Genomic DNA, 27,119 nt, shown 5'->3' on the forward strand with positions numbered 1-27,119 from the left:
TTCCTGGCTCAAAGAAAGCAGCAAGGAGTCCACCAGCAATTCTCCTGGTGTCCATGCCCCATATGCTACTTTCCCTACATTCCTCAACACCCCTATTTAGCCCTTGCCGCCCAGATGCTGAGCACGGCTTCCCTGACGTGTTGGCTTAGTTCATGGAATCTCGTCCAGGAGCTCCCCCCCACGGAATCAAGCCATTTCTGTTTCTGCGCTCCCTTGTCCTGTCATGTCCATCTCCCTCCCTGTTCCTCAGTTTCGCCTTTACAAGTACATCACAGCTACTCCTACACGCACCATCTCCCCTCAACACCTCACCACTCCTCCGGGCATTTTACCCTTGCAGAACACCTGGAAGGTTCAAAAAGCCAAACTGGCTTTAAAGAGTACAATGCTTAGTCCATTGGTCCACCAGGATGATTTGGAAAAACAGGGGAGGATCAAGGGCTCAGATTGTCACATTCCATGTGGGAGACCCAGGGTGGAGATCCAGCTAATGCACTTCATTCACAGCAACCACCATCTGTTGCTGGAGGCTTTCATGGTGCTAGGATTGTAAACAAGTTTCAGTAGAGTTTTCAGATTAAGAAAGACGTGGAAATCTACTCCCCAAACGAGCCAGTGAAAACCTTGCGGACCACCAGGTCCAATCCACTATAAACCACAGGAATGGCCCAGGGCTGCGCAAGAGTCATGCGTGGATTCACCACAATTTCGGGCCAATGCAAGAGCAGCTCATGAAAACTGCAGTGCCTAGAAGGTGAGGTGCAGCAAAGGGCTTCTGTGTCCTCAGACCTTTGAATCAAGGCTCCTCAAGCGGGACAATCCTCCGGTCCTATAGCCAGGTTTTGTCCACCTTCATTCACCAGCTCTATTACAAAGGGGAGCCCACAGCTGGAGCAATAGGAGCTAGAGGCCATTACAAGCTGGACCAAACTGTAAGGCTTTTGTTCCCAGACCTCGGTGAGCTTCCTCTGGGCACCCTCTCTGTGTCATTAGAAACAATCATCAGCAGAAGGAGGAAAAGTAATCTGGAAGGTGCCTCAAAATACTCTGACTCATCACACCAGTGACCTCAACATTTGAGCAATTTGGGCCCAAAGAGGGGGTGTAACAAGAATAAGAGAAACGTCAGTGATCGTTTTCCAAGATATGGCCTAATCAGGAAAACAATGACTTGCTTTGTCAAGAATGTGAACACTGTCTTGACCAAGACTTGGAATCCTAATAATATGTGTGGGTTTCTGAAGGATCGTGGAAAATGGAATTCAAGATCATGGAGATTTCCCGCATACTTTTGGAAGCCCACTAAAACCGCACTGTCATTTGCTCTCTCTTGGAAGGCATTTGGCAGTTGAGAAGTAGTGCACTTCATCCCTAATGGAATTAATGTGGTCTATTCCTATAGCATCATTAACAATCTTCCAATCCAGATTTCTCTGTAGCATCACAGTTCTTCCAGACAAGAGCCTCAGGACATCACAACTGCCCAGATCCTTCGCTCAGAACATCGCATTCTTCCTCCTTGAAGCCCATCCTCTGTATGTTCCAGCTTGTCTTCCCCAGGGCCCAGCTCCCCTAAGACACCACTGACTCCTCCTTCCTGCAGGTCCACTCCTCAGGGCATCACAGCTCCTCCTCCCTCCGCTCCACCCCTTAACACGTGAAGGCGCCTCCTCCCATTATCCCCCCCACCAATACTTCACAGCGCCTCCTCCCTACAGTCCTGCTCCTCAGTGCATCACACCGCCTCCTATCTGCAATTCGCACTCAGACATTGCTCAATTAATCACAGCTCCTCTTCCCACAGCCCCACCCCTCATCACAGCTCAGCCACTCCTCCCCTTGGCTCCGCCCCTCCTCAAAGCACAGCTGCTGCTCCCCAGACTCAGAATGGAACACATGAGGCACCCTCATTACTTCGCGGCCCCTTCACCCAATGGCCCCGCCCTCGTCACGTGCCAGCTCCTCCTTGCCACAGCTCCTTCCCTCAGCACACAGCAGCTCCTCCTCCCTATCGCCCCGCCCCTCAGCACGTCAAGCTCTACGTAGCACAGCGCCACTTTTCAATACTTTACAGCTTTAGGGGTTGCAATCCGCATTGTCGGCAGTTCAAAACCCAAAGAAGCTCCACGGGAGAGACGGAGCTTTCTCTCCTGGCAAGCGGTTCCAGTCTCCGAAACCCACGGGGGATGGTTGAGTCAGCATTGACTCGATGACAGGGAGTTTCTCCCTACAGACCCTGATCACATCAACGCTCCTCCTGCCTGCAGCCCAGCCCCTCCGCCGGGACTGCTCTTCTTCTCCACACTCTGCCCTCAGTGTGGTGCAGCCCAACCACCCTGGGCATCCCAGCCCCTCCTCCCCCCAGCTCTGCCTCTCAGGTTACCAGGGCGCTCTTGAAAGGTAGCCCTGCCCCTCGGGCATCACGACTCCGCCTCCTGGCAGCTCGCTCCCCACAAAACATCACAAGTCCTCCTGCCCACGGACGCACACGCAGTGCAGCCCAGCTCCTCCGCCGTCCGGCACCACCCGTCGGGCCATCTAAAATCCACCTGCACCCAGTTCCTGACCGCTGTGCTTCTCGGCTTGTCCGTCCCACAGTCCCACCTGTCGATACATCACAGCTCCTCCTCCTTGCAGCCCTGCCCCTCAGACGGGACAGCGCTTCCTCTCCACAGCTGCCCCTCCGAGCGTGACCCCTCTGCCTCCTGCAGACCCACAACTCAGTCTCTCACAGCCTCTCCCCCCACGGTCCAGACCAGCAGGAAGGCTGCTGCGGCCCCGCCCCACGGCGGTATCCTGCTCTGCCTCTCCCACCTTACCTGGAACTTCTCGCAGGCCCGCCCATGGCTCTGGCAGCTCCTCCTCTCTGTTGCCACTAGACTCCCCCTCAGACCTGCCCCACAGCTGCACAGTGAGTCCCAGGGCCACAACAGGACATCCCGTAGCTCCGCCCAGCCCCTCTGCAGCCCCGCCCGCTGCTGGCTCGCTCCCCTGCGCACTCCCACCCCATCCTCCACCAGTCCCTGCCCAAGCTCAACCCGCTGCAATGGGGCTCCACAACCGCGCTCTAAGCCTGCGGGAGCACCGCCCTGCGGCTCCACTTCCACACACAGTGCTGATCCACCCACCGCCAGGTCATGGCCCCGTCCCTGAGCTCTGAGCGGCTCCTCCTCTGCTTGCTCCACCTGGATCCGTCCAGGCCCCGCCCACAGACTCCCACTCCTTCAAGCTCCACCCACACCTCCACCTCCAGACAGCCCGCCCTGCCCCTTCCTCTGCACTTCAGCCTGCAGAACCTTCCATCCTGCGCAGCTGGCGGAGACCCGCCCCTCGTCGTTCATTGGTTCCAACTGCTGACCCCCACCCCCACTCTGCCTTCGCCCCGCCCCTTCTCCTCCTCCTCTGTCCTTCCAATGCTTTCCAACTGCCTCAGCTGAGTCTTGGTCCCAAGGAATCTCAAGGCCTCCCAACCCACAGCAACTGCTAGGGAGACCTGATGTTCAACAGGTGGTCGTGGCTAGGTACTAAGGTCCTGGTGCACGCTGCAAGCAGGCATGTGCGCCTGCGCACTACTGCTGGGAAGCAAGCTTGCTGTGCTGCTCAAGTTCGATCCCCAACTCTGTCTGGGTTGTGGTGCTGAGCCTCTTGGGGGCCATGGAAGGCGGAGCAGTCTGATCTTCTGGCCCCAACCTGGATGTGAGAGCTGTCCCCTCCTGCCCTTTAGCCTCCGCTATCCTCTAACCCAAATTGGTGGGTCCCTCGGGAGCAGCCGGGAAGGAACACAGGGTGGTGGGCCACAGTCTTGTTCATGTTCACGTGGCCATGGGGCACGTGTCTTGGCCGCCCTGACTTATTTGAGAGCATTGGTCCTGCAGGAAATGATGCGTGCTTGCAGCACATGCTGTCTTAGGGCGTGGGAGGAGGAGCACTGTGTGTCTCATGTGTGCACATGCCTGGTCCACCAGGAGGAGACTGTGCAGCGTCCCAGCGACCTGGCTCTCAAGGAAGCAGACACCAACCCTGGTACCCGCCTGACAGAGGTTCCTCACTGCTCTCTCCAACCCAAGCTGCCTGCTGGAGCCAGTCTCAGGGTGAAGGGCCAGGGACCGCTTCCAGGTGGACATCACAGAGCACCTGATGCCCTCAGCCAGCCTCAAGGGACGTGACCTAGAAGCAGCCCATGAACCTCTGCTTCCATTTTCTGCACACCTGCAGGCTGTCAGCCTCCACACGACACAGGCACCCTCTAGGAGAGCTCTATGTCCCTCACCAGGACACAACAGGGCAGAACCATCTTGTCTTGTCCACGTATGTACCCTGAAAATAAATACACCAAAGGTTCCTGAATTTAGGGGTCATGGGGTCCATACCACCTTCTGGGACAGAGCTGGTGTGACACAGCGCTGCACGATGTCCTTGAGACTGTGGCCTGCATGTTGTGGGGGATTCTGCACATGTGTGCCTCATAGGGGGACCTTGGCAGGACAGGCCCTAGTAGCTTGAGGATTCATGAGCCACCTCACCATCCCCATGGGGCCTGAAGCAGGCAGGTGTAACTAGTGACAGCAAGGGTCTTCAGAGAGGCTGGCCTGGACTGTGGCGAGCCAAAGGACACGGTGCCATCAACAGAAAGCACCAAATGTCCACTGGGGTGTCTACAACGTGCTCCTGCAGCAAGGGAGCAGCAATCCTGGGCTGCCTATGAGCCCCGAGCCCATAGGACTGGCACCTAGGGATCCCTGGAACCCATCCCAGTGCCATGCACACCACCACCCCTTGGTTGAAGCCAAAGAGCCACTGCCAAGTTGATAGGGCACCACTTTGGCAAAAGTGGAATTTGATACCAGCCCCTGCCCTTCAAGTTGCCCCTGGACAGGTCCATTCCCTCCCCTGCTTCCCTCCCCTCGTGTCTTTACAAGCTTCACGTGGCACTAGCAGACAAGAGGAACTGCTTTATTGGACAACTGAGGGCACTGGAGTGGGGAGGTCTCTGGCCACTGTGGCCCCCCCACCCAGGGTCAGGGGGCCTGGGCCCCAGGCAGAGCCGCTTTGCTGTGGGCCCGGCCAGGGCCAGGTAGGAGCCCTTGGCTGGAATCCCGTGGCCCTCCAGCGCCAGAGTAGTGGCCTCTGGTGGACAGGCCCTGGGTGTCCTGATGGAGAGCCCCACCTCCCTGGTGTGCAGATTGTGGGCTGTCCCATTACAGCTGGGACTCTTCTCCCGGAGTCCCAAGGCTGCCTGTCACTGCAGGCCAGATCAAATTCCAGGCCACTTCCCACAGTGGCGCAGGGTCAGGGAGCCATGTGGCTGAGGGCTGCAGCGCTGTGGTCTGCTTCTCACTGGCGGTGGCTGTTGTGGCAGTAGCAGCTGCTGCGTCTCTGGAGCGTCTCAAGTGGCTCAGTGGCCAAGTCCTGTGCGGAGAGGCTCCTGCTACCTCTGTGGCCCGCTGCCTCTCCTGCCCAGGGCCTGCCCTGCTCCACCACAAGCCGGCACCAATAGAAGTCCCCAGGACCAATGATCCAGACCCGGGGTTCACACCATGTTTCACAAAGGTAAAATCTCCGTATAAATACTACATATGCGTGGAGTCACGCCAATAGGATGGTCTCGCCCAGGAGGCCTGGAGGAAAAAGTGCTGTGATCTCAGTCAAGAGCATGGTCTTCTGTTTGGCCCCTAGCCCCAAGGTCTGCAGGTGTCCGGCCCCGATCATCTGGTATTCACATCGCTGCTTGCAAGTCTTGCAGACACTGAAAGCCAGTGAGCATTTTAACACAATGCCTTGGACACAGCCTTCCCAGGGGAGGCTGCTCAGACTCTTGCTGTAAGTTCATGTCTTTGTTCCCTGCTAGTGTGTAGTCCATCCCCTCCACCTTGGTGGCACGTGGTTCAGAGTCATGGATAGGCTTTGGATGGAAGGTAGGCATGAGATGACCATCCCAAGGACAAAACTGCAGTCTAAGTTCTGGGTGAAGGGTCAGAGGCCGAGAGGGAGAGTGGCATCGACCCCCGGGTGGTTCCTCCTGGGGCGAGGCTTTTAATCTGGCATTTCGATGTTGAGTTTGGGGGGAGGGAGCACATACTTTCCTGGGCTCTGTGTGATGACGACTCTGGCCTTCTTTCGAAACATAGGGGCAATTTTTGGCGGTTCCGGCACAGGTGTTTCCTCTGTCTCATCGTTATCTTCATGATGGAGATCATATGAAATGTTTCCATATTCTCTTAGAAACGGGAAAATCTCAAGCAGAAACTGACAGAAATCTTTACGAATACCAAACCACCCTGAAAGGGGGGGGGGATAAAAAGAGTACCTTTTCAGAAATTAGGTTAACTGAGTTTCATATACAGTTTTTTCCCTGAAGGTTCTGGTAACCTGCCCACAGCAATGCTGGAGCCTGACACTATAGAAACCAAGGTGAACTTGCCCAGGCCCTCTGTGGACATTCCTGGCTTTCCTGACACACAGAAATCTTTGGCACCTAGACTCTTCTGTGCCCCGGGTGTACATGCATGTGTGCCATAAAACGTTACCTCAGGAGACCTACTGCTAATCAGGCTCTTAGGGACCCTCCTTCCTTCAGCTCAGTTATGGCTCTCGTGGGCACCCACAGGACAGTTTCGGGGGGGGGACACACAAAGCAGCTCCGAGCCTGGTGAGGAGAGGACCTAGTCAAAGACCAGGGGTCCACAATGTGACACTGGAGGGAAAGAACTGGGCATCGTGACAGACCAGGGTTGGATTAGACCGCGTGGATGGCTCAGGCATCCCCCAATTCAGTGCCTAGCACTGCCAGGGGACGTGGCAGTGGCTAAAGACCGGAGGTCGCCTTAGCCCCCTCCTTTCCCATGCACCCTATTCCCACCCCCCACAGACTTCCTAATGCCATGTACATACAGTGGTTTCCTCCCTTCTGTCCAAAAGTGGTTGCCATGAGCGTGATCAGCGACAGCCACAGAGGAACAAAGATGGGTATACAAGAAAATGCATTGTGGCCATCCAGCTTGTGAACCAGCAGAATCTGAAAAGAGAAACAGCACAGGTCATGCAGCAGCTACTTCTGAAGTCCACAGCTGGGGCCATATGGCTGCCTGGGAAGTTCCCTGGGTGTTTGCTCCATGCAGCAGTAAAGCCTATTGCACGAATATCCACAGTAGTAAATCACCTAGCACAAATTTCTATTTGGCACTAAATATGGGCATGTTTGGGCTCAAACGGGCCCCTGAGGTGAGAAGGGTCCTTGTCAGTTGCCTGGTGGTGAATATGGAGGAGGAGTCTGCTGCCCTTCCTCTCACTGTCCTGTATGCTGTGGGCTGTGACACGGGAGGGGTACGGTTTGGAGGTAGGGACGAGTGTTCCCACTGAGTGCTCACCTCAAAGGTAAGCAGCGGCACAACAATGGTCATCCAGCTCAGGGCCATGGTGATATGTGTCCTTCGCTGCTCTGCAATCACATCCATGGAACGCAGGAACAAGACGGACCACACGATGTAGTAGAGGACAACCAGGCATAGAAAGGACATGAGGATCCACAGGGGGACACACACAACCTGTGAGAGAAGACAGCCAGTTCTCCCCATCATTCTGCAAGCAGGCAGGTCAGCCTGCCGCCGCCCCCCCCCCCCCCCCCGTCTCCCAAGACATCATTCTGTAGCCTGCTCCAGGTACCTGGCAGCTGCTTGAGAACTTGCTCCTGGAAATATCAGCTGGTCAACCTCTAGCCGAGAGCACTCTGAGGGACCTACATGACCCAAGTCCGTCACACAATGCCCGAGGTAGGCCTCGGGCATCACATGCTCGCTCTCATTGTCCTTCTCCTGAGCACATACTGAATACTGAGTTTTCTCTTTCGTGTACAGTCCTAGGACTCTTTTTTTTTTTTGACTGGTGTATGTGGGGGGCTTTCCGGGAAGACCAGAAAACCTGCTGGACAAAATCTAAAAGAGCTGTAGCACTAGTCCTAGGACTCTTACAACGTGTACACTCATGTCTCCAAGGTCACGAGGTGGGCCAAGAACCATTGTCAACGCCACCAAACACCACAGGCTGACCTTTACTAGGGCAGTTCTCACCCATAACCGCTGGTAACCATAATAAGTGCTTTGGTTTTTCTAAAACATGACAGAAATGCAATCATACAGCATGCAGCCTTTTCAGGGTGCCTTTCCGCAGTCAGCATGGCTGCAAGTTGGTGGGCACTGTGTGAGCAAGAAAATATTCAGTGCTGTGCACGTCCCAGTTCGGTTATCCTTGAACGTGCATGCTTAGGTCGTTGTGTAAGCCTGCGTTGGCATTTCACTGGGGGAAAGCCCAGGAGTGCAAGTTCACATATAACTGTAGGATGTGTGCCCAACATGCTCACACCATTTTACACCCCCAATGGCCATCTAAGGAAGGCATTTCTGATTGCTACACTTTCACCCCAAGGCTTGTTGCTATGAGTCAAAACTGACTTGAGGGCAGTGAGTCCAAGTTTGGTTTGAGGGAGTATGAAATGGTATTTAAATTTCACTGTGATGGTTAAGGTTGTATGTCCACTTGGCTGGGCCTTGATTCCCTGGTTTGGAAGGTATGCAATGATGTATCTGTTATGAGTGGCCTATCAATTGAAAGGGAGTTTGTTCTGGGGTGTGACCTACATCCTGGTATATATAAAAGTTCTGGGGAAGCTCTATAACTTTTGGCTAGGACCCTGTATCAGGCACACCTTCACCTGATTCCTGTTTGTTTAGTTTTGAGCCAGTGGTCTATTATATAAAACAAAACAAAAAAACCCCAACTCACTGCCAGCAAGTAGATGCCAGCTCAAAGCAACTCTCTGTAAGATGGGGTAGAACTGCCCCTGTGGGTCTCCAAGGCTAAATCTTTCCAGGAATAGAAGCCTATGGCACTGCTGATGGTTTCGAACTATTGAGGTTAGCAGCCTAACACATAACCACTATACCACCTGCCTACTAATCTTGGGATTCACTATTATCTGCAATCTGTGAATCAGTAGTCTGGCATTTGACCTGCTGATCTTGAGCTCATCAGCTCCTGTAACTCCATAGCTACATGAGTCAGGAGAAGCTTGAAAGCTAACATTTGACCTGCAGATTAGAGACGTGCCAGCCTCTCCAAGTCTGCCAGTCACTTCCTGGAGATCAACTTAGGTATTTATGCTTCACTGGTTTTACTTCTCTCGAGGACCCAGCCTACTCACTTTGCCCATCTTTTCATATGCCGTATTTCCTACTTGGAGATTCTTCCTGATGAAATGCTTGTTCAAATCTTTACCCAAATTTTAATATCTGGATGTTTACCTTTGAGTTTTAAGAATTCTTTTCATGCTTCAGATAAAATTCTTTGTCAGGTGTGTGCTTTGCAAATATTCCCCCAGTTTGTGATTGATCTTTTCGTTCATTTTACTTTCACTTTAAGGATGTCCAAATTTATGACTTTTTTCTTTTATGGAGCATGTCTTTTTTTAAAAAAAAGTTTTACTGGCATTTAATTGACATATCAAAGAATTGTAAATTGAATAGTTCAGTCACATGAAGAAGGAAGGGTTGTACAATCATCACCACAGCCAGTTTTGGACATGCGGCATGCCTGGAATGCAGTATCTTAGTGTTTTGTAAACATTTTGCAGTTTTACTTTTCCAATTGTGCTCCATATTAAGCAGTGTCTGAATTTCAATCCTCCTGACAAGAAGCATTCACCCACATGGGGGTGGGTATGGGGGTGTGTCTCAGCTTTCTGCCACCTAAAGCAGCTTTGGGATCAGAGGGGGGCCCACTGGAGAGCAATGTGAGTGACCTTACCACCCTTACCCTTTGTGGTAAAAACATGTAATCAGACGGTTGCAGGGAGCTGCACAATTGCTTGAGCAAGCCTTGGCTTCACTTTCAGAAAACACTCAGATTTCCAGAGCATCTCCAGATGAGAACTTACACTCAAACTGTGATCTTATTCAGAGCTGCTTCCTCCACGTGACAGTAGGAATGTTCTTAACCCCATTACCATGCCTCAGCTGCAGATCTAGAAAATATAGCATCCATACTTGGGGACAATCTTACGGATCAAGAATGTTTCATCAAAGCCTTTGGGCAGAAGTTATGCATCCCATCTTCACTAATTATAGAGGCTACTCAAGTCCCTGCCCCTAAATGAATATATATTATCTGTGCATATGTATATATATGAACCTGTTCATTATAGAAAACCTCTTCTGTGCAAAAATAAACACACATTACATGATTCCATTAATATTTAAATGTCCAAGCTCTAGAGAACAAAAAGGAAGCTACTGGCTTCCGAGGGTTAGGGAAAGAGAAAGGCGCAAGAACGATAGCAGGCAGCTTCCCTTTGAGAGAGAAAAATATGTGCTCAATCGACTGGGCAGGGGCGTCCTACCTGTAATGAGAATTACAGCAATGAAACTGTATCTATGTGGGTGAATTGTAGAGTACAAAGCAACATATCAATAAAGGTGCTAAAATATAAATCTAAAAAAACTATTATTTAACAACAGGGCAAAAAAGTATTTTCAGGGCAAGCACAATTTTCTTGTGTGAGGTAATGTAACCCTCTGCCTGTGGTCTGAACCACCTTTCTACGCATTTACGAAGCAACACCATGCTGTATCAGGCACCACAAACCAGGAGCACTCTGGCTGGGGTTACAGCTGACTCTTACTGTATTAGCTAGGCTTACACTATCCACCACAACTTTCCTGGGGTTTCTCTGCTGAACATGAATCACTTTGATAGTAAAGAAGGGAAGGTACGTACAAGCCACGGCCAGTGGATGATCTTGTCCAGTCTTAAGGCAATGAATATAAACTGGAGAATGTTGACAGAGCACAGGATTTCTAACTAAAAGCAAGAGAAAGATTAGTTAAACAGAGGAAACGTTGTGCTCAGTACTCATATGGTTGGGCGAGCACCCGCTAAGGTACGGCCAGTGACAGCTGAGTCAGACATCTGTACCACGCTGTCTCAGGCGGCACCTGGTGCCTCTGCTCTGGGTTGTGTCACCTTTATGCCATGGCAAGCCTGGGCAGTGAGCATGCACCATGCTTCCTTCCGGCCCAGCAATGAACACCAGCACCACAGTACTTCCTTCTCTTGCCCACGACTTGGCCCTGGGCCCCACCCCTTCAAGATGTTATAGATTGGTTACACCCTTCACTTCATTCATACCACTGGTCCTCCCCATAATACAGTAGCTTTTTTACCTGAAAAAATAAGAACACCCCCCAAACCAAGTAAAGCCATGCCCCTGGACCCTGTAGTCCTCTCGTGGGCAGACACTGGAAGCTTACCTCCATTTCTCCTTGCAAAATGGCTAATCTCGCAATAAGTAACCCAATGCCACTAGGGCTCCTCTGCCCCACGATCTACAGGGTGGGCGTCTAAACTGCCCAGCACATACACCCAGTCCACAGGCTGCTCACAATGTTCTGGGCTCACAGGGCCCCTCATTCATTTGGGGAGGTTCCTAGTCCCAGTGCTGTTGGATATCACTGAGTTCATTCCATGACCGTCCCTGGGCTACCTGATTCTCCTGCCTAGGCCTCTGCCCTTGGCCCCAGCCTATTCGTGCAGGCTCCACGTGCACAGAGTAGAACGCTGTTTCCTAGGACTCAAGGTGTGACCTTTTGGAAGATGACCAAGCTTTACTTCTGAGGTGCCTTGGGGGGCAGCCTGTCAACCTTTACACAAGGAGTGCGGCCTGTAACCATCTGAGCCGTTCAGGGCATGCTGCTGCAAGCTCCCGGGGCCCCAGAAACCCCTGTTGCAAAGGTATGTGTGATTAGGCCCACGAAGTCAGAGTGTATGTCCTAAGCAGCTGCCGGAACGAATGTCACATCAATCAGAAGAAAAGCTGTGTTTGAATCTCACTCTTAAAGCAGCCCAAGCTAATGGGGTGTGTGTGTACATGCCTGCCTGTCCTAGAACAACCTCTCAAGCACGAGGAGCGGCAAGGGCATCCCTTCTCTCATGGCCTGGCTTCACAAAGGCTTTCACACAGGTCCAAATTACCAGAAAGTGCTGCAGTGGGACCCCCAACTCCTAGGAGGTCAGCCCAGGCACAGGAGGAATGACAAATGTGTGGCAATCCCAGAGACTGTCGTCTTACAGATGGATAGGAGTCCCTGGCCACGTCTATGCTGCCGCTTCCTCATGTCTCTCTCAGCATGGTGGTGCTGCTCCCCTGGGGACTGTGCACGGGCACTGTGGCATGTCATGGAGACACCAGGGCTTGACAGTGGGCAGCGACAACAGGAGTCCTAGTCAACCACATGGTTCCTGCCCCCGCCCCCAGAACTGACCATACAGGTTACGGCTGTGTTTGTTTCCATCGTGGTGGTTCATTGTCCAGGAAAACTCTGGGAATGATGGGGAAACTGAATTGGTTCTGGCGATAGCGGAAAGCTGCTCAGCCACAGGGGCAGAGAGGGGGTGCGTGAGGCCCACCCTAGGGAAGGGACTGGGAATACAAGAGCTAGTGCAGCACGCCAGGGCCAAGAGTCAAGTGAGCCAGGGTGGTGGTGTAAATGGGGGACAGGCCAATCACAGTGTCTACACTAGAACTAGAACCCTAAGACATAGCCACTTGTGAGGAGATGGTGAGGAAGAGGAATTCAGCAGAGGAGCCGAGAGAAGAGGGTCACAGTGCGCCATCCATGAAGGGAAGGGACAGGACACCCCCAGTAGCTATGTGGAAAAGCGAGGGCTTGGCTGAAGAGCGTGGACACATTTCAGAGCAGAAGCTTGGTGACACTAGGTGAGAGGATGGATGGCAAACGAAGTAGAATGTTTGTGGGGTAGTATCATAAAGAGAGGCAAGGGGTTCACAGGACAGACAGAGGTGGCAGCTTGCAGAGAGGGGTCCACTCTCCCACCTTGTTCCCATGGCCCATCACCCCAGTGAGTGTTTAGGACAGCCCTTTCCTCAAGGCCTCATAACTCGGAATGATACTACTACTAATGCTTTTTGATGAAAAGGTCCAATTCCCCCTGCCCTGAAATATTTGTGGCTCTCGGGGTCCATGCTGTTGCTTGAGAAGGTGGCCCAGAAGGCTGAGACTAGAGGCTGTAAGCCTAAGGGGCTGATCCTGGAGTGCTACCCTGAGAGAGGCCAGCGAGGGTGCCATGGGTGGCTGGGCCAAGTACTCTCCTGATTCTGTCCCACTCCTGACCACCCACACTGACCCGCCCTTTCATTACTCTGCATTGTGGTCCCTCTGGCTCCCAGGGAGCTATGTTCCATCATCCTTCCTCAGGGCAGGGGCCCAAGGAGCAGGACCCCGAAGCACCCCAGCTGCACCCTCTGGGGTACAGGATCCTAGTTTGGCTCTAGCAACAGGCAAGGGGTGTGCAGCCACTGATTCTGCTTTCCAGCTATCTCCCCACCCTGTGGCTGGGAAACAGGGATGACAATGGCCCTGAGCCCCCAGGCACTGTATTTAATCGCACAAGGTACTCGGCACAGTACCCATACAGGGAGTACTCACAACAAGCCAGCTGCCATCAGTGCCCCGAGTCTAGGCACATGCTTGCTAACCGGTGACTGAGGCCCACCAGGAGAAGCCACCCAGAGTGCAGGCAGAGGTGGGGCCACAGGATCTGAGGTGGGGAGTGTGAGCAGCCACTCTCTTCCCAAGAGAGGGCAACACAGGGACTGGCCCAAAACATTAATTATAACACTGGCTCCAAGTTCCTAATTAGATCAAGACAACACTAGTCAGTATCTGAGATATCTCACCTCTAATGACCTGTCGTGTCGAAATCCCCAAACACAGGCTGCAACAGACACGGGGGAGACAAAGAAGAGCGGCATGAAGACCAGAAGCCAGAAGTGGCTTCCTCTCTCGATCCGGTCACAGACCAGAACCTCAAACATCAGCAGGAGCAGGTGGATGCCCACTGCGATTAACATGGCTTTGAACTCCACGCATGTCTCTCCTTCTGCTCTACAGAGGGACAGGAAGAGACAAAAACAGAACACACCTTCAGTTCAGAGTCTACAGTGCCAGCCAGCAGTCTGCCTGCATACTCAGAATTTTATTTGTAAATCTGACAAAAAGGGAAGGCCAGCCAGCTGGAGATTTAACCGAAACCTAATCTTTAACAGGAACTCTGTTTTGGTTTGTTTTGTTTAAACAGCCGATCTTTACATCAGCAAAGACCTGCATTGGGTCCCAAAGTGCACTTTCCCGCGACGCTGGGTCTGGACTGTGGAAGGGGCTTGGAAACAAGAGCTGCTACTCAACATATTCAAACGGACTGCTGCAATTACCTAACACTGGCTACCATTTTGTAAAGGTCAGGACGCCCACATCGCAACCAACTAAAAACCATGGCACTCGTTACATGCAATGCTATTAAAAAATGAGTCTAGATTTATGAACACGTGTGGGTTCTATTTTGAGAAAACACAGCGATATATTTTAAAATGCAACTAGAAAGTATCAATCTCTTCTTTTTCCTTTCTTTCTAGTCCATCAAGATAAGTTACCAGCTGTAGATGAAAGTGGAAAAAAGCACACCAAAAAAAGTTAAACATGGCCTCAAACACAAGCAGGTGATATAGCTGTTCTTAGCATTATGTACAGATTTCAAAGGCTAACACCTGAAATAACAAGGCTCCTGAGCAGGAAAATGCTCAATTCCACACCTGCTCCAAGAGCAGACAGGCCTTAACACCCTTTGTGGTAGTTACACAATTTCATGTCAACTTGATAAATAAGAATGAAGGGGTGGAGGCTAGCCTGTTAATCTGCTCACAGTCAGATCCCTCCTTATGGGAATGGCTTTCTCATGAAGATTCTGGGAATTCTTTCTCTGCTTCACATTCCTGATGACAAGCCACATGGAGTCACGCTGATGGCAGCCAGAGCCCTTGGAGATGCTTCCACCGCCACTGGATCCACAAGACTTTCCACCCAAAGGCCTGTGATTTTCCTACATTCACCATCATTGCATGTGTTGCTTGAGTCTGAAGAGGAATTTTTACACGAGTATCAGACATATAGGCTAACATCAGACTTATGGACTTGATCTGGACTAGATTGGGATGTTCTCTTAATATACATTACTCTTTGATGTAAAACTCTCTTACACACAAGTATCTTTGGATTTGTTTCTCTAGTCTAGACCCGGACTAACACACCCTTCTAGGTGGGGAGAAGTTACCTGAGCTTAGGACACAAAGAAAAGACGCTGAATGGTTCTTCCAGCAAGACCTCCCAGTGCCTGAGTGGCAAATATGCCAGAGGTAGAATGGCCACCTCTTTACACTCAAGGCAGTCACTCACATGAACCCACTTCCCTTTCTTGCTCTGAAAATCCTGAACCAACAGAGAAATTTAAAAATCGCATCTAAGTATCAGGTAGTAGATGGCACGAGGCCATCGCAGGCCCAGTCATTGGTCACTCTTCACTGGAGCAGAAGAGTAGGAAGGAGAGTTGGGACTAGGAGGAGGAGAGGGACTCTGGCTAATCAGCTCCAGGAACAATGGTCTCCTTGTCAGGAGACCAGGAGAACTGGATAGACCCCAGCAACCATTGCTGAGCATTTTGATTTAAGATTCTGTAGACGAAATCCTCTTTCTTCTAAAGGAGGAAATTTCAGAACACTATTTCAAATTCTCAAGACTCCAGACTTTCTAGAGCCACATAGAGTGAATGTACCCCTAACATTGTTGTCCGGAGATCATCTTTCAATGACAAGCCCAAAATAATTCCTGGCACCTTCTTAAAAACCTAGTATAGCCGAATTAGTAGAAAAATGCCTGCCTTGAGGAATCTGCTCTTTCAAGGACTCTCTATATGGGATCAAATGGACAACAGCAACTCCAAAGCACTGACAGGGAGCTTAGAGACAGAGAGTTGCGGTTCATGGAGGGAAAAGATGTTTATGTAAGAGGGCGAGAATGGTCACACAACTTGGAGAATGTCACCAATGTCACTGAGCTATACATGTACAAACCGCTGTGGAATTGGGATATGCTTTGTGGTGTAGAGTCTCAACTGCAACATATTGAAAATATTTACCAACTGGTGATATTCAAAATTTTTACCAACTGGTTTAATTTTTCATTAACTCTCACACACTGCCAAAATAGCTCATAATTTTTTAAAGGGCTAAGATCTCTACAGGTAATCTTTCGTGTGTGTGTGTGTGTGTGTGTGTGTACATGAATGAGAGAAACTTAGCTCTGAGACTGTTCAGACAGCTACACATGAAACTATATGTCTAGGCTCTTTGGAGTGTCTGCTCTTCTCAGCAAAAAAGCCCATCAGAAAAAGTGGCTGAGCAAAAGACATCTGCAGAAACTCTCAACCTGTAAGCAATCTGTATTTTACCAAGTTAACTCCTACCAGAAAGGTCAGTAATTCAGAACTAAGCCAAGTGAGGGGGTCCCAATGTCTACCCTTCGCTCCCCGGAGCATCTGCCTGAGCTGCTACACTGATCCCCTCTCTCTGTGTCTCCCCCTAGCCACTCCACAGCCCCTTATACAATTTCAGCTTTATTTGGTGGTCATGTTCATTCTTTCCTGTGCTTCTAGTCTCTTAGAGGGAGCATGGGAAGGGACGGGGTGGTTCCTTCACCTTCTGGGGTCAGGACTGGTGAAGGTTAAGGTCAACTTTCTCCCTCTCCCTTGTCTCCATCCCCAGGCTCTGCTCTCCTTCCTCTTCTCACTCCCCAGTTGGCCTCAGCTCGCAGCTCCGCCACACCCACCACTGAGAGTCTGATAGCCCAGGACATGGGGAAGATTGGGACAAGGGAAGCCCAGTTTCATGAGTGATGACAAAGGTAGAACATGAGAGCAGTCTCCAAACAACCAGACCATTCCATCCCCCTAAGCCTGCTCCCATGTGACCGCCCAACAGCTTGGCTGTATTTAGGATTCTTTAGGCTTTTGTAAGCTGGGAAGGAACTTGGTAGAGAGGCACTGCCAACATTTACTTTACAGAGACAGCCCAGAGCTCGGTTTGCCCATCACAAAGCACCCAAGAGAGGAGAAAGGGAAGCAGACGAGAGAAAGGCCAACTATAGCTCATCTGGGACAGCGAGCCAGGTTTGTTTTTTTAAAGCAGCATTACCGATATTGGGGATTCCGTGCCCAGACTCCAGTTCCAACTGAGGCGCCCACGATGACCATTAACTTCCACAGCCATATCGGTGCAAAGACAGCCCAGTAACTCCACTGAATGATGCCATCCAGACGCAGGGCCAGCAGCACAGAAAACAGCAGCAGACAGGCATAAATGAGGAATTTACTAAGAGAAAAAAAAAACAATGATTTAGAGCGCTGCTTTCTGACAGTTGCAGCACAGCTGCTATGGGGAGTAGCTGTGGCAACCTTTTCCAGTAAACACAGTCAGAGTCAAGAATGTGCCCAATGCTCATGGAGGCACTAATCATAATGGCTCGTGGGTAGCAGCAACCCACAAATGAATAGCTAAATCATATGTGGGCTGGCCATACATCCAGTGGAGCATTAGTTAGCCAAGATGGTTCTAATTGCCTTTTCTTTTTTAAATCAGGGGAGAGCACAAACGCAATCCCCCACTACCACAAATTATGCATAAGTTTCCCACATGGGGGTAAATCACAGGGGTCAGCACATCTGGACTGCAATGGATAAAGCCTCACGCTGGGGAAACCACCTTCATGATCATGGTATCTCCCCCGCCAGGTAAGCATCACCTTTTCCGCATGTGAAAAAAAAAGGCTCCTTTGTTTTAGGAAAGGATGTAAGAAAAGGAAGACTTTGGATATGTCATCAGGAGAGACCAGTCCTTGGAGAAGACACAAATAGATGAGTTCATCGTGTTCAGGCAAGAAGTCCAGGTGGGCTCAGGTGCCTTCTCTGCTTGCCAAACCCAACGAGTCAGCAGACTGGGTTCTTATCAAGAGATTCTAGGAAGAATCTACTTCCAAGCTCATTGAACCTGTTGGCAGATGTAGGTTCTTGTGGTTTTAGGACTGAGGTTCTCATTTCCTTGCTGGTGTCAGCTAAGAATTGTCCTTATAGCCTAGAGTCTTCTCTCTGGTTCTAGCATGTTAAGACCAAATTCAGTAACAGTGGATTAGTCTAAGCCCTGGAAACTGACTTCTTCTGCCTTACCTTTTCTGCTCCCCTCAGAGAATGTTTTCTGTTTCTAAGGACTCACATTAATAGACTGGGCCCACTGGAATAACCCAGGAAAATCTCACTATTTTAAGGTCTTTAACTTTGATAGGAGAAGCTCTGGTGGCATAATGGTTATACGTTGAGCTGCTAACCACCAGGTCTGCAGTTTGAAACGACCAGTCACTCCAGGGGAGGGAGATGAGGCTTTCTCCTCCCAACGTTAGTGTCTTGGAAACCCACAGGAGCAGAAGGGAGTAACTTTGTTAAGTAGAATTCTAAAGCTGCCTCCAAGATTCTCAAGACCCTCCCCATCGCCAACAGTTATTCAAACCAACACTACTCTAGATACTGCTGTGAAGTTACTTTGCAGGCATAATTAAGGTTTACAAATCAAGTGACCTTAGAATAAGATTATCTGGGCTGTAGGGGTGGCCCCTGGAATACAGTAGCCCTTAGAAAGCAGAGAAGAATCCATTGACTACCCTCAGACCACTGACCAGGGATGTGAAAAGCCCTGCCCACAGACAGAAAACACCAGGAAGTTAGGTTAATATTTAACCCCTTATCATTTGTTTTCCCTTTTAAACCATTCATACTTTTATTCTACTTTAAGTTATTTTCTGCTTTCTTTGTGAATGGAAAAAAAATGTAATCAATGACATGGAACAAGTTGTACAGCAATTGTTCGAATGAAAACCAGAGGTACTGTGGAGGGAAAGCTGTTCCTTAGGACCAATGCATTTCATGGCCTATGGTCTTGGCAGCTGATAACAGCTCATCCCGGGGAGCTCATGTTTGAAGCAGCCTTTGGTATGTCTGCCGGCCTGAGAGAAACGACGCTTTGCCTTCTACTCTCTAGCAGGGCTACAGAGAGCAGCCCCCTGCAGTTACCAGTTACTCTGCTTTCCCAAGCCCCATCCTCCCCTCTGTCTTTGAGCAGCCTGAAAAATTGTAAACTGCCCTGGTGTATTTCTGGCACAAGCATCCTGGCTGCATGATCTGGGCAGTACATACTATATATACTCGAGTGTAAGCCAACCAGCCTATCATATGAGGAACCTAATTTTACGACAAAAACTGCATTAAAATGTGCTGGAAAAGTCAGCTTATACACTAGTATATACAGTAAGCTCATATCTACTAAAGCTCTGGGCTCTGGAGTTGTCTATGCTGCAGAGACCCCCAGTAGTTCAACTATATCCTGCTGTCTTTTCTTTTGTACATAAGCTTTCTTAATTGCAGTGCATCCCCTTTGAACTCATTTGTGATGTAAGATAAGAGCTGATCTCCGGGGAAATAAGGACCAGACTTCAACCCGGTGTTCCAAAACGTGAATGCAACATACTGGCAATGAAGTAGGGAACCAGTAGAGAGGTCTGAGGGTCTGACCCCAATCCCAACTACGTGGACAGCCACCCCTCCCCCCAGAAGAATTTACTTCAGAGGACAGCACTGAAGCTACAGCTCAGGGAGAGGGACATGTCTGATCAGAGCACACGGGAGCAAATGAAGGGGGAGGAAGAAGAGTAGAGCACAACCTGGCCCACCAAGCCCCGAGGACAATATCCCTGCTCAGAACAGCCAATGCACAGAGAGGACCATAAGGCCGCCCCACTACAAGACACAACATCCCTCACTGACCCATAGCACTACGGGGAAAACACTGGAGACACAATGTGGGAATTCTGGCCCGATCTGACCCCACCACACTGAGGCGAAACTCAGAACAGCAAGTGGAGCAGAGCAACGAAGTCCCCAGGGAATACCAAAAAGAGATTTTGGGGTCAGGGCTTGGCACCCCATCAGACTTGACCAGAAAACATTCCTAAAGGTTAACAAACAGACCTTGAACTATTTATAGGCTTTTCTTTTTTTCTTTGGTGGTGATTTTCTTTTGTTGCTTTGTTTTGCTCTGTCTTGTTTCTTGTGCCTATTATTACCTCTGTAGGTCTATCTAGATAAGATAGGTGGGATAAATAAGCTGGAGGAGAAAACAATCTATGGTTTTGGGGGAACATGGAAGGGGAGGAGGTAGGGAAAAGGATCTAGGTATAAACAAACCCAGGGACAAGGGAACAACACATGACCTAAAATCAATGGCGAGGAGGGTGTAGGAGGCCTGGTGTGACTGAGAGGAATTACTGAAACCCAAAGGAAGGCTGAACATGATAGTGGGACAAGAGGAAAGTAAAAGGAGATAGAGGAAAGAACTAGAAGGTAATGGACATTTATAGAGGTTTAAATACGGTCATGTGCATATGTAAATATATTTATATATGATGATGGGGAAATAGATAGGTGCATATACTTATAACTTTAGTATTAAGGTAGCAGATGGACATTGGACCTCCACTCAAGTACTTCCTCAATGCAAGAACACTGTGTTCCATTAAACCGGCATTTCATGATGTTCACCTTCCTGACATGATCCCTGAAGACAAAGCAGGTGTATAAGCAAATAGGGTGAAGAAAGCTGATGTTCCCCGGCTATCAAAAGATATATTGTCTGGGGTCTTAAAGGGTTGAAGATAAGAAGCAGCCGTCTAGCTCAGAAGCAACAAAGCCCACAAGGAAAAAGCACACCAGCTTGTGTGATCACAAGGTGTCAATGGGATCAGGTTTCAGGCATCAAAGAACAAAAAATCATATGACTGTGAATGAGGGTGAGTGCAGAGTGGAGACCCAAAGCCCATCTGTAGGCAACTGGATGTCCCCTTACAGAAGGGCCATGGGGAGGAGACAAGCCAGTCAGGGTGCAGTATAGCACCGAGGAAACATACAACTTTCCACTAGTTCTTTAATGCTTTCTCCCCCGCTGCCCCCCCATCGGGACCCAATTCTACCCTACAAATCTGGCTACACCTGAGGATGTACACAGGTACAGCTAGAAGCTGGAAACATAGGGAATTGGAATCCACGGCAGATAGCCCCCTTAAGACCAATAATGATAGTAGTAATACCAGGAGGGTAAGGGAAGGTGGAGGAGAAAGGGGTAAGTGATTACAATGATCTACATATAACCTCCTCCCTGGGGGACGGACAACAGAAAAGTGGGTGAAGGGAGACATCAGTCAGTGTAAGCATGAAAAAAAATTATAAATTTTCAAGGGCTCATGAGAGAAGGAAGGTGGGGGAAGCAGGGGGGAAAATGAGGAACCGATACCAAGGGCTCAAGTAGAAAGAAAATGGATGGATGGATGGATTGTGATAAGAGTTGTATGAGCCCCCAATAAAATAATTATTAACAAAAAGAGCTGGACTTAATAATCATCCTACAAGGCGGAAGGCACAGAGATGAAGAAGAGCAGCCACAGTGTCAATCCATCACATCGAGGGACTTCCTCCGTTTTGCTGCCCTCTCCACTTGACCAAATGGATGTCCTTCTGCAGAGACTGGTCCCTCCTGACAACATACCAAAGCACGTGAGACAAAGTCTCACCAGCCTCACTTCTAAGGAGCACTCTGGTCATACTTACTCCAAACCAGCTTTGTCCATTTACCCAGCAGCCAATGGTACTTTCAATATATTTTGTCAACACCCTAATTGAAATGCATCCTTTCTTATGAGGTTATCTCTACAGCTGCTGTGGTAGTTACATAATCTGTTGTCAGTTTGAAACTTAAGAGTGAAGGGGAGGAGTTTAACCTGTCAATCATGATGCAGCTGATGACCTCATTTGGAGGTGCTAAGGCGATAAATAGTTTGCTAGAGGCGGGACACAGATAAACTGCCTGGGAGAGACACTCTGCTTTGTCTACCTTCTGACAAGATACATGGAGCTATGCTGGAACCCTTGAAGCTGAAGCCACGTGGAGACCCACACCAGCGTTGAGATGCTTCCACCACCACTAGATCTTTAAGACTTTCCACCCACTGGCCTGTGATCTTTCTGCACTGTGTCATTGCATGTTTTTCATGAGTCTGAAGAGGACTTTATAGATTAGTATCGGATATCTGGGCTAATATTAGAATTATGGACTTGATCTGGACTGGGCTGGGATGTTTTCTCAATATACAATTGCTCTTTTATATAAAGCTCTTTCTTATACACAAGTGTCTATGAATTTGTTTCTCTAGTCGACCCAGACTAAAACAACTGGCATAACAAAAATACCACAAACGGCATGGCTGATGTCAACAGTCTTCCACAGTTCTGTAGACTATCGTCCAAATGCTAGGGTGCCAGCAGAGCTACGTGCATCCAGAAGGGTCTCAGGGAAGACATACCCTTCCTTGCCTCCTCCTAGCTTCTGGGAGTGGAGTGGGGGAGGGGGATTCCTGGTCACCCTTGTGTTCCATCACTACAATCATCACCTCCATCTTCACATGACCATCTCTTCTCTGTGCCTACATCTCGTCTCATCTTTTTACAAGGGCATCATGGGTATTAGAATCCACCTAATCTAGTGTGGCCCTAAGGTTATCTAACTGATAGCATCTTCAAAGATCTGATGTTCAATCAAGGCCGAGGTCTGCAGGTATCAATGATTAAGATTTTATCATGTCTTTGGGAGCACGGGGGTACACACCGTATATACTCAAATAAAGTCGAGTTTTTCAGCACATTTTTAATGCCGTTTTTGTGGTACAATTACATGCCTTGGCTAATACTCGAGTATATACAGTAACTCAATCCATAAGTCCTTAAACTGGGTTTAAAAAATGTCTAATTTTAAAACATATATGTAAACACACACATATATAACAAATATGAACATAACATCTATGAAATCCCCAAGCCATTAAATAAGTGAGAACTGTACTGTTATTATAGTTTTGCGAATGCATCTTTTAGATGCCGGGCATCGGAAAAAACAGTTGTCTCCCCTACTACCTACCTCTAGCTGAAGTCATGTTGCTACACTGTTGTTTTGGCTCAAGTACATACAGAAAACCCAGCCACCCCAAGATCGGTAGCTTTTCTTCACCAGGACACCAAAACTCGATCAGAGGCAGTTTTTAAGGGTGACGGCCCTGTGGGATCCGAGAGCGTGTCAGTGACCGTCTCCCTGCTAGGCCACGGTAAGAACTGACTGCATCCCTCACATCTGGAATACATTCCTGTCCAGTATAAGGTTAGCCACATGGGAAACAGTGTGTTGGTTCCCTGCATTCTGAGGCTCTCCCTAATGATCCAAATACTGACCGTGGTTACTATCCCACCTATCTCCTCAGATATTTCATTACTGGGTGGCTAGTAGGCTCATGGTGGTAGATAAACATTTTACAAAATCCCATTTACCATTAACTTCCTTGATGTTGCCATCTTTCCTTTGCTAGAAAGTGTCTGTACAATGTCAACACTAATACCATAGTCTGTATGATAGTTGTTCCTTTAAGTAACACTGGCGTCCCAACTGGAAACTCCTTCCAAGCTCCTCACCCCAAATGGTGCAACAGGGGCCCGCTTAGTACACCCATGACCGTCCCACTGCCATCGAGTTTGCATGATCCTGAATACGAGGTTCCAAGGCTGTTCGTCCTGATAGAAGCGCAAAGCCTCATCTTTCTCCCTTGGAGCGGCTATTGGGCTTTAATCCCTGACCTCAAGGTTAGTGGCCCAATGCTTACACATTTGCTTTATCCAGGAGAGCAGCGTAGTGATTTATGTGTTGGGCTGTGATCTGCATGGTCGGCAATTTGAAACCACCAGCAGCTCCTTGGGAAACAGACTGAACTTTCTACTCCTGTAAACAGTTATAGTCTCAGACAGTGTGAGATATTAAAAAATAATAATTTATAAAGTATCAAGGGTTCATGAGGGAGGGGGAGTGGGGAGGGGGAGTGAGGAGTGGGGAGGGAGGGGAAAAATGAGCTGATACCAAGGGCAAAAGCAGAAAGCAAATGTTTGAGAATGATGATGGCAACAAATGTACAAATGTGCTTGAAACAATGGGTGTATGTATGGATTGTAATAATAGTTGTACGAGTCCCCAATAAAATGAGTTAAAAAGTTATAGTCTCAGAAACCCACAGGGGTCACTATGAGTCAGCACTGACTCAATGAAAGCTAGTTTTTTAAGATACCCAGGACATTCTTACATGAAACCTACATTTTATTTTAACTTACAAGTTAGTAGTCATAAAGAGTCCAATGACTTCTTGTACCACTCGGTGCCACCGGCCTGAGCCACGCTCAGTTGTGAACAGGTGTACTCGCAGTGCCAATGACAACAGAGAAAATGACTGCTATGGTCTCAGTGTCATTTGGAGAATGGTTTTGACCTTGAAGACACCTAGGGAGGGCCTCAAGGTCCCTCAAGGATTTGAGGTCAACAGTGTGATAGCCGCTGCCCCAAAGCATATGCATGCTGCACAGTGCCAGGTCAAGTGTGACTTGCCTTCCTGAGATGGAGGAGGAAAAGGGCTTGGGCGGGCAGCTAGGAGGGATGGTCAGGAGCTAACAGAACCAAAGTAAGAGTCTTTATTCTGAGGGAAGAGGGAGGAATGTTGCAAAATCTAGAAACTCCAAGTCAATTTCTCTCCCACAGCCCAGAATTTAAAGACCATTCTCAGAAACAACGGGTCTGAAGACAACAGTTGAAAGGAATGAGTGGATGTGAACATCACCAAAAGCAGAGGATGGTACACAGCGGGGTCCGGGATGGCTTGGTTAAAACCCAGAGGTGAAAGTTCCTTTGGTGGCCACACAGAGAAGGTGGGTAAGAGAAAGTCATCACTCTCCCTGGAAGGGTTTTCTTATTTAAATAAAAGTAGTAATTAATGCAAAGGGTGCATCAAAAAACTTTAAAATATGGAAAAGTGACTTTTTCGGTTATCTCTTGCCGCAACTTAGAGAGAAATCATGAGTTCTGTGTCCATTATGTAAACAATGAAAAACAAAGAAAATATGAATACACAGTTCAAACATGGGGTTGGACAAACACTGGAGTTGGATAGAAATGACCTTCTTCCAGTTGCTATCACTGCAGTACAAAAGCATCACAAATTCAATGGCTTACATCCCACTAAATGTATTACCAAAGGAGTTCCAGGAGGCATACTGGGCTGCTAATGGCAAGACCAGTAGTTCAAACCCACCAGCTGCTCCACTACACAAAGATGGGTCTCCCATAAAGATTGAGTCTTGAAAACCCAGAGGGGTGATTCTACTCTGACTTACAAGGTCACTATGAGTTGGAATAGACTCAACAGCAGTTTGGGAGGTCAGAAGTTCATTAAGCGTCTCACTGGCCTAAAATCAAGGTATCCACAGGGCTGGTTCCTTCTGGAGCCCAGAGAGGTAAAATGTTTCCATGCCTCATGGCCCACTTCCTCTGTCTTCAAGCCAGCAATGGAGTGAAGTCTTTCTCATATCAAATCCCTCTGCCAGCCTCCTCAAGTATAAGGGTCCTGGGGACCGACCACCTTAGGCCCAACCAAAAGAATCTAGGATCATCTCCCTTATCTCAGGTCAACCTAAACTTCCTTTGTCTCATACCGTATGAACAAATCGCAAGGGTCAGGAGAAAGACTACTTTGGGTAGTGACATGAGTCTCCCTAACAACGCTCTATAAAGAGAACGGGCAGTGAATTCTGAAATAAAATTGTCTTTGGTGGCATTCAAAAGACACATTTGGTTATTATTCGGGGAAAAAAGCCTAACTTGATACCAATGTTAAAAATTACACCAGGCCTGGGTGAAGATAAGAGCAGCATTGGATATATAAGAATTGAAAGCACCAAACAGGGAAGGTGGGGGAGGGAGGGTAAAAAGAGGAGCTGATACCAAGGGCTCAAGTAGAAAGAAAATATTTTGGAAATGTTGATAGTAACACATGCACAAGTGTGCTTGATACAAGTGGTAAGATTTGTAAGAAACCCCCCCAATAAAATGAATATAAATAAATAAGCAAACACCACTAAAATGATCAGTAAAGAAAATAATAAATTGGCAACAGAGTAAGAAAATCATCTTGCAATTTTAAGAAAATACAGAAAGAAAGGTCTGTAAAGAAAGCAAGACAAGAAACCGGGAGGAGTGAAACAGAGTGATATTACATTGCGGGGACTATAATGAATGGTGTGAAAGAAAATGTATGAACTGTGGAATAGAAAACTTGTCTGCTCTACAAACCTTCATCCAATTTAAAAGTTTTAAAAAAAGAAATATCTTGTCGTGGGCTTCTTTAAAATTATGACAGCTAAACAGACAAAGTATTGGTTTCTTTAAGGTATTTTATTGGGGGCTCTTACAGCACTTATACATAAATTGTATCAAGCATATTTGTACATATGTTGCCATCATCTTCTAAACATTTACTTTCTATTTGAGTCCTTGGTATCAGCTCCTTCCCCCCCACCGCCCGCCCCCCCCATGATGCCCTGATAAATGATCACTGTTTTCATATCTTACGCCGACCAATATCTCCCTTTACCCACGTTTCTGCTGTTCATCCCCCTGGGGAGGGGGATTATCATTGCTATTGGTCAATAGGCCCCCTTCCTCCCCTCCTCCCCCAACCTTCCCCATGCCCTCCTGGTATCACTACTCCCATTTCTGTTCCTGAGGGGTTTATATGACTTGGATTCCATGTGTCATGAGCGCTTATCTGTACCAGTGTACATGCTCCAGTCTAGCCAGAACTGAAAGGCAGGACTAGGGTCATGAGAGTGGGGGGTGAGGAAGCCTCAAAGAACCAGAGGAATATTGTGTTTCAGGGGTGCTATTCTGTGCCCTGGTTGACTCATCCCTTCCTGTGACCCTTCTGTGAGGGGATGGCCTATTGAGTAGACTAAGTTTTTAAGAAAATTATGGAAATAAATATTAGCTAGACAAATATAGCATGGGCATATTAAATAGCAGGACAAGAAAAGACTTTCTTTACATGTATATAAATCTTTAGGGGTGGGGTGTGATGGTTAGAGTTTACTTCAACAAGACATTCCTGATGGTGCAGTGGTTACACATCGCACTGTGATCTGCAAGGTATGCTTTTAAAACCACCAGCTGCTGAGGGAGAAAAATGGAGCTTTCTCCTCCCATAAAG

General features: G+C 48.7%; 1 protein-coding gene and 2 non-coding genes across 5 annotated transcripts in view; all 3 read right to left on the bottom strand.

Annotated features, from left to right (window-relative positions):
• Window positions 1-4,937: 4,937 nt before the first annotated feature.
• TMEM185A (transmembrane protein 185A) overlaps window positions 4,938-27,119 on the bottom strand; it is a 31,610-nt gene continuing 9,428 nt past the window's right edge. The window contains exons 2-7 of one of the 3 annotated variants that reach the window (XM_075538534.1): window positions 17,093-17,269; window positions 13,748-13,955; window positions 10,768-10,851; window positions 7,368-7,544; window positions 6,892-7,015; window positions 4,938-6,278 (exon numbers count right to left, since the gene is read on the bottom strand). In XM_075538534.1, coding sequence (XP_075394649.1) covers window positions 6,034-6,278; window positions 6,892-7,015; window positions 7,368-7,544; window positions 10,768-10,851; window positions 13,748-13,955; window positions 17,093-17,269 — 1,015 coding nt within the window. In that variant the 3' untranslated portion in view covers window positions 4,938-6,033. Of the gene's footprint in view, window positions 6,279-6,317; window positions 6,647-6,891; window positions 7,016-7,367; window positions 7,545-9,928; window positions 10,016-10,767; window positions 10,852-13,747; window positions 13,956-17,092; window positions 17,270-27,119 lie in introns of those variants that run through there. The other 2 variants (XM_075538535.1, XR_012781091.1) reach the window with 2 other exon arrangements.
• LOC142435268 (U7 small nuclear RNA) lies at window positions 7,891-7,951 on the bottom strand. Its single transcript, XR_012781361.1, has one exon. It is a non-coding gene; the product is annotated as a U7 small nuclear RNA (small nuclear RNA).
• Window positions 17,534-17,696, bottom strand: LOC142435111 (U1 spliceosomal RNA). Its single transcript, XR_012781257.1, has one exon. It is a non-coding gene; the product is annotated as a U1 spliceosomal RNA (small nuclear RNA).

Source organism: Tenrec ecaudatus, chromosome X (assembly GCF_050624435.1).
Source record: "Tenrec ecaudatus isolate mTenEca1 chromosome X, mTenEca1.hap1, whole genome shotgun sequence".
In the NCBI taxonomy this organism is placed as follows: Eukaryota; Metazoa; Chordata; class Mammalia; order Afrosoricida; family Tenrecidae; genus Tenrec; species Tenrec ecaudatus.